This window comes from Micromys minutus (assembly GCF_963924665.1).
Source record: "Micromys minutus genome assembly, chromosome: 22".
Taxonomy (NCBI): Eukaryota; Metazoa; Chordata; class Mammalia; order Rodentia; family Muridae; genus Micromys; species Micromys minutus.
Window position 1 is genome coordinate 34,097,123 of NC_137957.1, and position 13,638 is coordinate 34,110,760.

General features: G+C 37.2%; 1 protein-coding gene across 1 annotated transcript; it reads right to left on the reverse strand.

Moving 5' to 3' along the window:
• Positions 1 to 3,530: 3,530 nt before the first annotated feature.
• Positions 3,531 to 10,033, reverse strand: KERA (keratocan; the record flags this gene model as incomplete). Its single annotated transcript, XM_080935201.1, has 3 exons — positions 10,009 to 10,033; positions 7,717 to 8,613; positions 3,531 to 3,697 (listed from the first exon to the last, which is right to left on the reverse strand). Exons 2-3 carry the CDS (start codon positions 8,603 to 8,605, stop codon positions 3,531 to 3,533), a joined length of 1,056 nt encoding a protein of 351 aa, XP_080791327.1. The 5' UTR covers positions 8,606 to 8,613; positions 10,009 to 10,033.
• Positions 10,034 to 13,638: the final 3,605 nt, after the last annotated feature.

The window sequence follows — 13,638 nt, forward strand, 5'->3', positions numbered from 1 at the left end:
TAAGCCAACTTCAATTAAATTTTCTTCTTGCAAATAGTTGCCTTGGTCATGGTGTCTCTTCACAGCAATGGAAACCATAATTAATACATGTTTTAAAGATTTTTTTCATATCAAAATTTTTAAGGTGATTTCTTAGCTAATTCTCTTTAATTTTTTTCTATTGGAATCATATGTGTGACATCAGAAATATGACCACCATATGGTCTGATGGCATATGTGAATATGGATACTTTTACTCATATTACTGGAAGTAAAATTACTTAACCTACCATGGATCTGTTTGCCATTACTTGGAATAACATTTGTGTGTGTTCAGCATTTGGCCTCAACCAGTAACACTCTATAAATATTCCAATGAAGAGTGGCTCCCAAAATCATTGGATATATCAACAAAAATCTAGAAAGAATTATTAGATATATTAACAAAAATCTATAACATGTCAACACCTATCTACCAATCCAGATTGCTTCTTACATTTAAATATATATTCTAGCTGGCTAAAATAAATGATCTTCTTTTTTTAAAATTAAATTTCTTATTTATTTTACAACCCCACATCAGCCCTTTTTCTCCTCCCAGTACCATTCACACAAGTCCTCCCTTCACTTCACCTTCCCCCTCTCTTTTAGAGGAAGCCCCACTTTGTGTGTTACCCCCACACCTTTCCCACTCCTCACTCATCAAGTCTCTATTGAACTTGGTTCATACTCTCCCACTGAAGCCAGGCAAGGCAGTCTATATAGAAGTGAGGATCCACAGGCAGGCAGGCAGGCAGGCAACATGTTCAGGGACATCTCCTGCTCTAGTTGTTGAAGAACCCACATGAAGACCAAGCTATTCATCTGCTACATATGTGCAGGGGTTTAGGTCTAGCCTTGCTTTCTCTCTGGTTGGTGATTAGGTCTCTGGGAGACCCCAAGGGTCTATTTTGCTTGACTCAGTTGGTATTTCTGTGGAGACTTTGTCTTGTAGGGTCTCTCAGTCCTTCTCCCAAGTCTTCTGTAAGACTCACTGAGCTCCACCTAATGTTTGTCTCCAAAATATGTCCTTCCTCCAAAATATACAAGGGCAAAGTAGATCTTTAAATGTTTCCCTCTGCGTAAATGTGTTGTCATGATCCTTATTACTTGAAAGAAAAATGTTAACATCCTCCTTGACCTATGTTCCCTCTACATAAGCCAAATCCTAACAATTTTGCCTCCAACTCTTTTCAAATTTGTAAGATGCTATTTTCAACATCACACTATCAGTCTCCTATATTCCAAATCATGTTTGTTTTAATTCAAATAGGTACTGAATTAAAAAGGATTGAAATCCCAGCTAATTTTCTCATATGTGACCTTAGATTTCTCTCCAAGTCATTATGCCTGTTGCCCATAAGCAACATATGTGTGTACCCACAATAACAATAGTATTGACAAATACCATGCCATTTAGCATGCACCAGGGACTTGTGGAGACTCTACCAATGTTACACTCCCTTAATCCTCACCATAATCAGATGCTATTACTTGTTCCTATTATATAGGTGAAGAGAGACTGAAGAACAAAAAGTTCTGCCCAAAAGAAAATGAAAAAATTTGAGATTTTTAACTTTATCCTTTGTCTTCTTCACCACTAAAAGGTGCTACCACTTTGAACATAACTCTCTCCATATTAAATCTCTTCTCTAATTCCAAAATTCTTCCAAGGACCACACAGTCTTCTAATTGTACCTGGAATATTCTTCCCCACCTCATGTTATTATGTACTTTCATTCTTTCTTTGTTTCCTTATTCATTATTTTTGTAGAAACCTTCACATAAAATCAGTATTACTAATTATTATGCAGAATGCAAACATTTGTTAAGCAGAAATAAAATTCTCCATGTTTTTTGATATTACACCAATCTGTGTGTTATATAATATAACATAAACTGAAAGAAAACTTGATTTCTCCTATGTAATGCAGCCAAACACATGGGTATCTACAAACATGCACACACAGACACACACACACTACACAAGGATCAAACACAAGAAGATAATACCGGATGGGTGAGAGAACAGGGAGACACTGAAGGTGGAGGTAAGAAAGGGGAATAAGAATGAAAGGAAGTAAGGGAAGAAGGAAGCAAGGAAAGAAAGGAGAAAGTTTAAAATATCCAACAGGAGCATTTCTGCAGATTGGGAATGCTTTCTATTATCCTATCTCCATTTAAAGAGTACTAACTTCCTCAAGATATATCATTGAGTAGATCTGAATAGGTGAGTATTCACTTATTATTATCTGTGTAAGATGCATTTGAAGATACATAGTGGGAAGCTGAAACTGTTTACAGTAGTAAACTGTAAGTATGCTGTGTTCTCTCATCACCTGCATAACTGGGGCTGACTTGAATATAAGTTAACCTAAGAATGAGGTTCACTGCAATGACTAACAAAGAGGTAGAGTAATAATAGAAGTCTATAGACATATATTGGGATACTAGGAAAGTTATTTGAAAAGCATATAGAAATACATGTACAAACCTTAATCTTTGTATCACATACTTATTATATATTTATAATTATAGTATATGAAAATTTCATATACCTTGCTGACAAATGAAGTACTGAGTTTGTAAAACTGATTGCTAGCAGATGTGTTACATCATTTACTTAGAATATAATTTTTGTAATGCTTAAAGGAAGAAAAATAAGATAGGAGAACATATTTGTTTGAATTCATGCTAGCAAAATAATTGAGAATATAACACTTCCTTATTATAACATGCTCTGAGATGAAAGTTATAAATATTATTCTTGAAACAAACATCACACTTCAATTTTGTTAGAAAACATTGAGTCTTTTTATTTAGAAAATCCCCCAAATCATCATCAAAATAAGAGCTGAATAGTTTGTGCCACAATAACTGCAAACTTTGGGCCTTCAGTTTCTGGAGATAGTGTATAAGATCTAAGGAAGCATATGCAGGAAATGAGAGTGAACGACCGATGTCTTCTGGATTATCATTTGACTCTAAGGGAATCGAGCCTCTCTCTCCTGCTTTATTGCTTCATTCTAATAACTAAATATCTCTTTTTTATGAAGCATTTGACTAGTGAGTTCTTTATGATTATGGGAGAGGAATATTTCATTTATTCATATCCTTTAGAACTTCCTCCTGCTGCCTCATTATGATGCTTACAGGGTGTAGACACTACCAGCACACACAAATTTGGTCATACAAAAGTAAATTATTTTAAATGTATGCCAATGATAAAAAAAGAATATTAGTAGAAGTGAAGAGACAAAAATAGCTTTGAGTTGAGGAGCTTTCTCAACTCTGCGTCTGTTTTGTTAATCAGAGGAAAGCAAACTAATACATGTGACCTCTGTATGCCACCGACCAGAGCATCCTTGAACAGAAACAACAAGCTGCACATATGAAAACGGTGGTTAAGAATAATTGCAAGTGTGGTCTACCACTTAAACCTAAAAGTTACAATCAAATCTTGTACCACACACATCTACTCTTAAACCGGTTTGGGTGATCTAAAGTTGCTTTTATATTATGAAAGCCTGAAGAAGCTTGAAGCATGCCACTAAATCCATTGGGATTGGTGGCTTAATTTCATTCCCGTCCAGACGCAGGTAGCTCAGTTGAGGTCCGTGAATAAAGGCATCCTGTTCTGCGCGCAGTGCGGTGGGACAGACAATAGACATGTTCACATCTGTGGAAGCACAGATAGCATGAATGGTTAAATTAAAACACCAGAGAGTCAGGCCATCTATACCAACAATATTAGAGTGGTCCTAAGGGGCCAGGTGACATCATGTAATGGAGACTAGAGATACAAACCAGTGTGGCGTAGATTATTATGCTTCTCTCCTTCCTAAAAGAATCCTGGAAAGGTTCAAAATGAGAGATGCATTCAGAAGATTAAAGGCAGAGGAAGCACTTAGATCTGGCCCAAAAGAAATGGATTAATGGGTGGAAGAGGTCTTATAAGGGGAGTGAGCTTTAATAGTATCTTTAAAATCTTCAAAATAGTATATGGTATATATATACATATGCTTTAATAGAATTCTACATCTAATTCTTACAGCATGAATCTCTCCACATAAGTATATTTAGTTGGAAGGCATTTGCCGATAGTTGAATTATAAAGGATTGAGGCCAAGAAATATCCCATAAACCTTTATGCCCAGTATTGATGAGAGAACCATCTGCTTTAGACTAGCACTCACAATACCAAATGCCACATCGAGAGTGTTCTCCAGAATGAAGTGCCTTTATATCAGCCCCCTGAACTACAAACTTTGGAAAATATTGGAGGAGATGATCTCAAATATCAGCCCACATGTTCTGGGTTTTTTTTTTTTTTTTTATTTTAATCAAATATTTGAGCAAGAGTTTTGTTTTTTTTTTTTCAGCTAGACTCTCTTAACTTGAGAAAAGATTCTTCCCTTTGACCTTATTGGTGCAAGAAAACTCGCATAATAATATTTAATGGTTTTATACTTGAATCACGGCTATGTTGTCCAAACCTTATGTTGCCTCGTGAGTTAACGTGATATTAATAATGGCTTACATGTTAATCAGCATTGTGATTATCATACTTCACATATGTAGCCACTTTATCTACATTTTTTATTGGAAAATCTGAGTGCTCTTCTTACCCAAGGATTATAGAAAAAGGAGATCAAGATTAGCCCTTTACCAGGGATACTGTGCTTCATTCAATGCCTTGATTAATGTTCTTTTCCCTTTTTCCCCTTCTACACACTGCATAAAATAACTAGAATGTCAGAGTTCAGAGTTCTGAATTTAATTGTTTTCCATATATTAGGAATTTTCTCAAAAATGTGGAAAAGTGATTTATTAAAGTATATGCAGATTTTACAGAAAACGTTAAGTAACTTATCATGTTCAGAAAACCCTGTTTTATATATATATATATATATATATATATAAAGATATATATATATATATATATCTCCCTCCCACCCCACACACACACCAAAAAATAAATAAAATAAAAATAAAACATTTACGGGAAAATTTAATGGGCTCTTCATATAAAAGTTTTGTTTCTCAGAAACATATTTTTTAACAATTAGATTATGTGATGGCCTGTCTGCGGAACCTGTTCCCCTAACCCTATGGAGACTTGATGAGCCAGCAATCAGGGGAGAGCCTAGGTTGTCAGGGGCAGAGGGACTCTACTCTCTTAGAAGAGAAGAGGAGAGAGGGTGGGACGAGGGACTGTGGGGTAGAACAGAAACTGGGATGTAATGTGAAGAAAAAAATTGTTAACATTGAAAGAAGAAAGGAAGAAAGGAAGGAAGGAAGGAAGGAAGGAAGGAAGGAAGGAAGGAAGGAAAACATGAAGGGAAAGGCAAGGCAAGACAAGGAAAGGAAAGGAAAGAAAAGGAAAGGAAAGGAAAGGAAAGGAAAGGAAAGGAAAGGAAAGGAAAGGAAAGGAAAGGAAAGGAAAGGAAAGGAAAGGAAAGGAAAGGAAAGGAAAGGGAATCCTTACTCTGTATTTATTACTTTTGCTCTTGGCGCCCTGCAAAGATTACTTTGTCACTCTTTGAACATCTACTTTCACCCACTTGACTTTAGTTTCCTCTTTAAACTTCCAAACAATGTCACACAGATGCTTGGGAGGTTTTGTGTTCCTCTAAACATGAACAAGAAGCTAAGGCACTATTACAGCTCTGAATTTTTAGAACCCACTTCAGAGCCACAGGGCATAAATACTTGGGTTGGGGGAATCACTATAACCTTTCTCAAAATTGGGAAACATGCTCATATATAGTAATTATTAAATTATGGACTGTACGAACTCAGGCTTAGAAGATGCTTTGCAGAGTTATAGTGGAGGACACAGGGCTTTTCTTCTCCATCTTGCTATCTCTCTCTTTCTCTTTAAGATTAATTTATATATTAAATATAAGCATTTTTATGTATAAGTACATTGTAGTTGTTTTCAAACCCACCAGAAGAGGGCATCAGATCCCATTACAGATGGTTGGGAGCCACCATATGGTTGCTGGGGATTGAACTCAGGACCTCTGGAAGAGCAGTCAGTTCTCTTAACCCCTGAGCCATCTCCCTAGCCCTCCACCTTGCTTTCAAAGCCGCTACCTCACTCCTGAAAACTGGCTCTCAAGTTCCCAGGGTATGCGACTCACATACAAATATCTATGTAGAGACACTTGAAGCCAACTTTCTTTCCAGTTGTCTGTGGGCTTTTATTTGAAGATAAACTGTGCCTGCAGAGGCAGACACCTCTTCAGGGAAATCTTGCAAAATATCCTCCTCTAGCATAATGATGCTTGACTCAACTACTAAGCATGCTCATCTCACAACTTTTCTGAGCTGAATCTCTTCTTTCTGACTGGACTATTAAACAGTACGTTTTCTTACCAAAGAGATGAAAATAACTGCTGTGGTGACAGGTTGCCATTTAGTTCGAGGATTTTAGGCTCAAGTAAATAGCATCAAGGTAAACAAAAATCGATGGTAGCCAAGCGGTTCCCAGGGGAAATGTAGACTAATCCTGAAATGGCATGCTTATGTGACCATATGCTCAGTGAAACTTTAATGAGCGAGAACTAGAAAGCATAGGCCTGTGGCATTTGCCTGATTTACTTTCTTTAAAGCATTTTCATCAACTCTTGTTTCAAGACTGCATTAAAAAAACAAAAAACAAAAAAAAACAAAACAAAGAAAAAAAACCAAAAAACTTCCAAAAGGAAGTTATCCTCTGCTATTATTCTCTCAAAAGGCTTATGCCAAGACTGAAGATGAGTTCTAGGCTGTGCATTAGTAACCCTGTGGGTAGAACATAGATCTAATTAGTTCCACCACCAGGGACAGGCTGTCATAAGTTTGGATAAGTCAAGTTCATCTCAAATGTTGCCAAGAATGTACTTTGTACAACCAGTTCATCTCTCAATAATACCTTTGCTTCAAAAAATATCAATCCAATCCAATCTCCACTCCATATCTGAAGATCTTTTCGAGAAGGAGTAGCATTCCCTTCATTGAGGATGTATCACTAAGTCCCACTGATTGACAGCTCTCAGGGTACTGGGTTCCATTTTACATGAGCACAACCTTGAACAGTGATAACAGTTAACCATGTGTAATCCCCAGAGCATCAGGACCAGCAGGTCCTACCCAAGACCTTATGACTCAGGAACTCGGCAGGGGAGGTACCATATTGTACACTCTAACTGGAGATATTTGATTGGTGATCATTATTATGGAAATTCAGGTATCAACTATTCTTTAATCCCTTATATCCTGTTCTATGTATATGAGCTTGTTGGTGCCTTTCCCTCCCCAACAAAGTACCAGGCTTGATGGCATAAGCCTCTTGTATTCATGTTAACCCTGAAAAATATATCGAGACATAAATGATATCTATCTATAAAGGAAGAAATATCAGATTCCAACAAGAAAAAAAAAGTATGTCAGTTTATTTTCTCCCCTATATAGAAGCCTTATGTACATTACTAAGGCTCAGTTCTCAATCCCTTTCCTGAAGATTTTGGCATCTTGATTTTTTTAAAAGCTGTACCAACAAAGTTGTGTGATTAAAAACTGGAAATAATTTGTGAATTATATCAGCCCATTGGTTATTAGTAGAAAAAACATAAATTTCTGTGACTACAAGAGGCTGAGACTAGACATAATGATGGAAGTTTCTGTCACAGGCACATCCTTATATCTACTTACTTTTAATTTTGTTGTGATCGAGGTGAAGGTGCTGCAGGTTAGCATTGATTCGGGGAAAGTTTGTGAGCTGATTGTGAGACAGTTGAAGATCTAGAATGGAGGCCACATCAAAACCCCTCGATGGGAGACCTGCGTCTGATAGTTTGTTGTGGTTAAGCCTCAGGAAGGCCACTTTAGGAATCACATTGAAATAATTTTCAGGTATTCCTTCAATGGAGTTGTTGTCCAGAAAGAGTTGCATGGTGTTGGCTGGTAATCTTGGGGGCATGTTCCTTAGGGCATTCTTGGCCATATTTAGCTGCATGAGGTTCTTAAGCCCCTTGAAAGTATCTCTTTGAAAGGCATCATCTAACAGTTTGTTATGCTGCAGATCAAGTAAAGTCAGGTTTTCCAGATTACTGAAGGTCCCCTGAGGGATTCTGGATACTTTGTTTCTAGCCAATTGTAGTTGCTCCAAACTTCTTGGCAATGGAGAGGGTACCTCCTCTAGCTCATTGTCTTCTAGAAACAGGAAAAGAAGCTTCTTTAGCTGGCTTAGGGCCCCCTTCTCGATCCCATAGTTGGTTATTTTGTTCTTGTTCAAATTGATCCATCTCAGCTGGGTAGCATTCTCAAATGGCTTCTCTGGTATTGTTTCAATCATGTTGTTCTCCAGGTAGAGGTACCAGATCCTTGAAGGGATAGCAGGGATTTCTGTGAGACCTCTGTTCTCACAGTACAAGGCAGTAGGGAAACTAGGTGGACAGAAGCATTCTCTGGGACAATAGAAGTCATCGTGGACATCCCAGTCCTCTGGGCCCTGTACTTCATAGGCCTGTCTCACACTCTGTGTCCACACAGCATCTGCTATGAGTAACACCCAGAGTATCAAACAGTTTGGGGTTGCCATTACAGTGTCTGTGGAGTAAGCAACACGTGAGATAGTCTATTAGCCTTTAAGCATTGGCATGCATCCAATAGGTATGCAAGGGAGAGATGACAGTATCAACTTCTCATCCCTGCATTGCAACTAAGTCATATTTATTGAGTACCCATGAAAGGAAACGCACTTTACAGACATTGAAAGAAATTCACAGCCACTGAGCCATCCGGGCTGAACTGAGTCATGGTGAAAGGCAAGAAATGGAAAGCAAAGCTCAGCAACTTTAAGTGCTTTTCCATTTCAAGTTATTAATTCAAGAAACTTCCCTGAAACCAGTAGTGAGTATAAAAGAACAAAATGTGACCTAATAAACGAAGTGGTGACTCGGTGCTGTTTCTCAGAGATGGGCATCTACATGTGTTTTTAATTTTACCCTTAAATGAGCCAACATCTGAAGGATATTTTTCAGGTTCTTTGGCCCTTGGACCAAAGAAATGTAGAGATCAAAGGACAATTTAGATGTTTATGGTGAAAGAAGGGTCTAGGATCTGAAGAAAAGTTTGTGACTTATCTCTGGTTCTGAATTTTTCAGGTTAGTTTTCCTTTTTAGAAGACTTGTATAATTTTAAGTACAGTATCAGAATGGATATATGCAGCCAAGAAATGAAATTATGATTTCTCTCATATAACCACTATCTCCTATTTAATTCTTAAAACATCCTTCATACAGACAATTTCTATTTTGTACAAATGCATATATATGCTCATGCCTGAATATGACAGAAATTTTGTATAAAGCTAACATTTTTGTAATTTTGGTATATGTTTATTCAAATATTGCATAATTCATCAGAATAAAAAAATACAAATATTTAGAACATGGGCCAGGATTTCCCCTATGTTTATATGTTCAATACAGATAATAACAAAGATTAGTTTAATACATTCTGGTATAGGATACTTTTAGAAGAGAGAAACTTTCCCCATTGAACAGCATCAGATATAACAGTCACAAAGAACTTTTGTCAGAGAAAAATATATGTATAGTAAATATTTTAAACACATTTTTGTAAAATATATGTTACACATACATCTATACGATATGTAAGAGTTTCAGCTTCCTCAGTGTGCATTTAGCTCCACCAACTTCTAATAAGCACACATACATTTCACTGGTTCCTAAGGACATGAAGGTAAAATAAATCATTAATGTTGATATTTCATCCCTCCCATTAAAGGTCAGACCTCCTTCTGCAAGCTGACTTGCAGAATGCTTCTCTGGACTGCTTCCAACAAAGACAAGTTAATGTTTTTTTTCCAAAGAAGAGCAATGCATTTTTTGCATGATTATTGAAATGGTAACCTTGAATCTTTTGAATCATAATTCTGAATTCCAAACCAAAAGTTGTAAGAAGTACAAAATAGTTTACCTTGCTTTCCAGGAATATACCGTTGAGTCCTGTGGCTGGTCTTAAGTTAGCTAAAATAAGTTGATGGGGGATAAAAGAAAGAAAAAAAATGTTTTGACTTTATGCTATTAAACCTTCAATTTGAAAAAAAAATAATAAAACGTATGGTGACTGGTCCCCAAGAAGACCTTTTGATGTATTGTTTCCACTCTGACAGGCTTCAGGATGGCTTACCTCAGCCCTCTTGGATCTTCTCCTTCCTTTTCTATTGGTCACTGCTGCTCACAGTAATGGGTTGACCCAATCTTTGCTGTTGGATTTTTAAAGTTCTTTGTAAGTTGTGTGCACCGTTGGCTCCAACTTCAACCCTTCCAACAGCTGCAGCACCTTGTCGCTTACGAAGCTCAACTAAAAATTTTTTTTCTTTTAAGTCCAAAAATGGTTTTCAATACTGAAGGCAAGTTTTCCACTTACTTCACAGCTCCAGGGATGTTAAAAGATACTGTTGTACACAGCTGATCCACCAGCCAGCAACGGAGGAGAATTTTAATTATAACAAAAAAAAAAAAAAAAGAAAAGATTTATGAAATGTGTTTTTCCCCCCTCTGGATGATCTTTTAAAACAATTAAACACAAAACTAAAGGCCAATGTATTCTGTTCATGTGGACATATTTTATTCATCTCTGATACAAAACAGATGCTGGAATATTTTTATTAAGAGAAACATACATTTGCAAAGAATTAAAATTCTCTTTGAGTATCTATAGCTGATTTAAATACTGAATTTGGTAATCACCTTTGTTTCACAGAATCAATATTGCATATATTTTCCACACTCCTTAATAATAACTTTAAGTAACTGTTAAAACAGGAGGGATTTTGCTCTTATATTTTGGCACATGTTTTCCACTCTGTGACTTGAAAGGCATTATGGTACCTTGGTTTCATTTATTTAACATATGTTCTTCCATTTGTCACATTCAAGGGGGAGAAAACGGTGATTCTGTTGAAGGGGGACGCAAACAATATTCTGTTTTATGTCCGGCTGTATTCTGTTGACTGCCATCATGTTCTTTGAGAAATGCATGATACCAGGTGCTGAGATACACCAAAGAGAGCAGGCACTGTTGTAAAAGAACTTTCTCAACCACGTGTTTCTATACTCCTGGCCTTATGCAGGTAAATTAGAACTTGGTTGTATCATCTACACAATAACAACGTACTACTTGGGAAATTTCAATTAAAAAATAAGTAAATATATGACTATCCTTCACTTACTCCCTCTGGGCCAGCTTATCTGCAATCCTCCCATCTGGAGCCAGCTCTCCTGGTCTCCGGACCCCAGAACCAGCTCTCTGACCTGCCACAGGTGGGGATGGGTGAGAGTTCAGGAGCACGCCTCATTTACCCATGTCATACAGACTAAATAGTGTTCTCCCTAGTAATTTTTATTCTGTTAAGTCTCAGAAAGCAAACCTCCTGGTTAAAGTCTAGAGTTTCATATCACGTATTTTTAAATCCACTTTAAGAATTTTTATTCTCTGTTTCACTGATAGCCTTGGGAGGCCTGCTCTTTTCTGAAAGGAAATGTAGGAGTGGATCTGTAGAGGAAGGCGTATATTCGTCACCCGGGAAGTGGCACTATTTGAAGGTGTGGTCTTATTTCAGTGGGAGTGACCTTGTTGGAATAGGTGTGTAATTGTGGGCATGGGCTTAAAAACCCTCATCCTAGCTGCTTGGAAGCTAATCTGTTTGCCTCCATCTGAAGATGTAGGGAGTGTTCAATTACTTAATGATTGTTATACATGTTTAATAATAACAGGAAAAGCATTTTATGAGATGGAGTCTTTCCTAAATTGAATCCTTTATTGTTTTGCTTAATAGGGACAAACCGGACACAGATTATACAATAATCTGAGGCGGCCATTTTAGGATGATCACCTGCTGGTTATTACCTTGTCCTCTTATGGCTCCTGATGTTTAAATGTTTGTTTTAAAATATTTCATACATATATTTTGATCATATTTGTTTTCATCTCCTAATCTTTCTCTGTTCCACTTTTTACTTCTGTACCCAAGTAACTTCATATTGTCTCCCCTGCCGATCTCTTTCAAAGAAAACCCACACACACACTCACAGACACACACAGACACACACACACACACACACACAAAGAGAGAGAGAGAGAGAGAGAGAGAGAGAGAGAGAGAGAGAGAGAGAGAGAGAGAGAGAGAGATAGCAGAAAACAAGCTGAAAACCTAAAATCAAAATAAATAAACTGAAAAAAATCGTCATGACAAAATTGTCAATGCAAAACAAGAAGTGCACACAAAAGCATTGAGTCCTTCTCTTCATGTTACCAAGTACCGGAGAGCACAGACCCTGCCTTGCAGTATGCTTGACTAAGCAGCAACACTCCACTGGAGAAAATGCATGTCTTTCCCAGCATTTATAATTGAAATGGGCTTTCATAGGAGTGATATCTTGGGTGACCACCCTCTTCGGTGTTGGCCCTTGGTCATTTTTGATCCTTTGCATGCCTTTTAGACACTGATACAGCATCTGTGAGTTCATATGTACGTTAGTCCATGGTATTTAGAAAAAACATATTGTATTTTTTTTTTGGATTTCCTGAACTTGTGTATTCCAATTTCTTTTGTTGTATATAGCATATTTACTATAGAAGTTGTCCATGATACTTTCCAAATTATTTATTTTCATGTAGCTAATGTCTTCTTTCTTTCTTTACTAGTTTTGATTTATAAACACACACAAATATACCCACATATGTTATCAATTATAAAAAGTTACCACATTTTATTTTTAAACAGTTTCTCTTTTATTTGTTTATTTGTTATTTATTCAATATATATGAGTACACTGTAGCTGTCTGCAGAAACATCAGTAAAGGGCATCAGATCTCATTACAGATGGTTGTGAGCCACCATGTGGTTGCTGGGAATTGAACTCAGGACTTCTGGAAGAGCAGTCAGTGTTCTTAACTGCTGACCCATCTCTCCAGCCTCCAACATATCTCTTCTTAGTATATGTTTTGTAGCTTTGGATTTTACATTTCTACTAATATGAATGTTCACAAATTACAAATGTAAAAGCACAGTCCATTGTATTTTGTTTGGAGACCTGAGGCTATGCTGATTCCCAAATGGATTCAAATACTGTAGTGACCCTGTCATTTCTAAGCTGCTAACATGCCATTTATTACTCAGATGGTGCCAGTGGGTCCAGGAAGCAACAAAGCTTTCATTACTGGGTTTCAAAAAACAAATAAAAGTAGCTTTGTAAATTCCTTAATGTGTGACCAGAGTCACATGCTCTGGGTTCTTTGATTCTCTCCAGTTTTACAAAGTGACAGTTTACACCGGTACTCCTCCAGGTTATTGGGAGTTAGGCAGTTTAGAAACCAATAAGGGACAATCTCATTATGCTACCTTTTTGAAGGGATTTCTTACAAGGCATTGTCCCTTTGCTACTTGAAGGAAATGCCATCTATGGCCATTGCTCCCATCACACTGAGGAGAGGCCATTACATCTGAGATATGCTCTTGCTGTCTGCTGCCTCTTACCCAACAGACTTTCCTCATTAGCACAAGCCAAAGTTACCACAGAAACCCACAGTCACCTTGGTGCA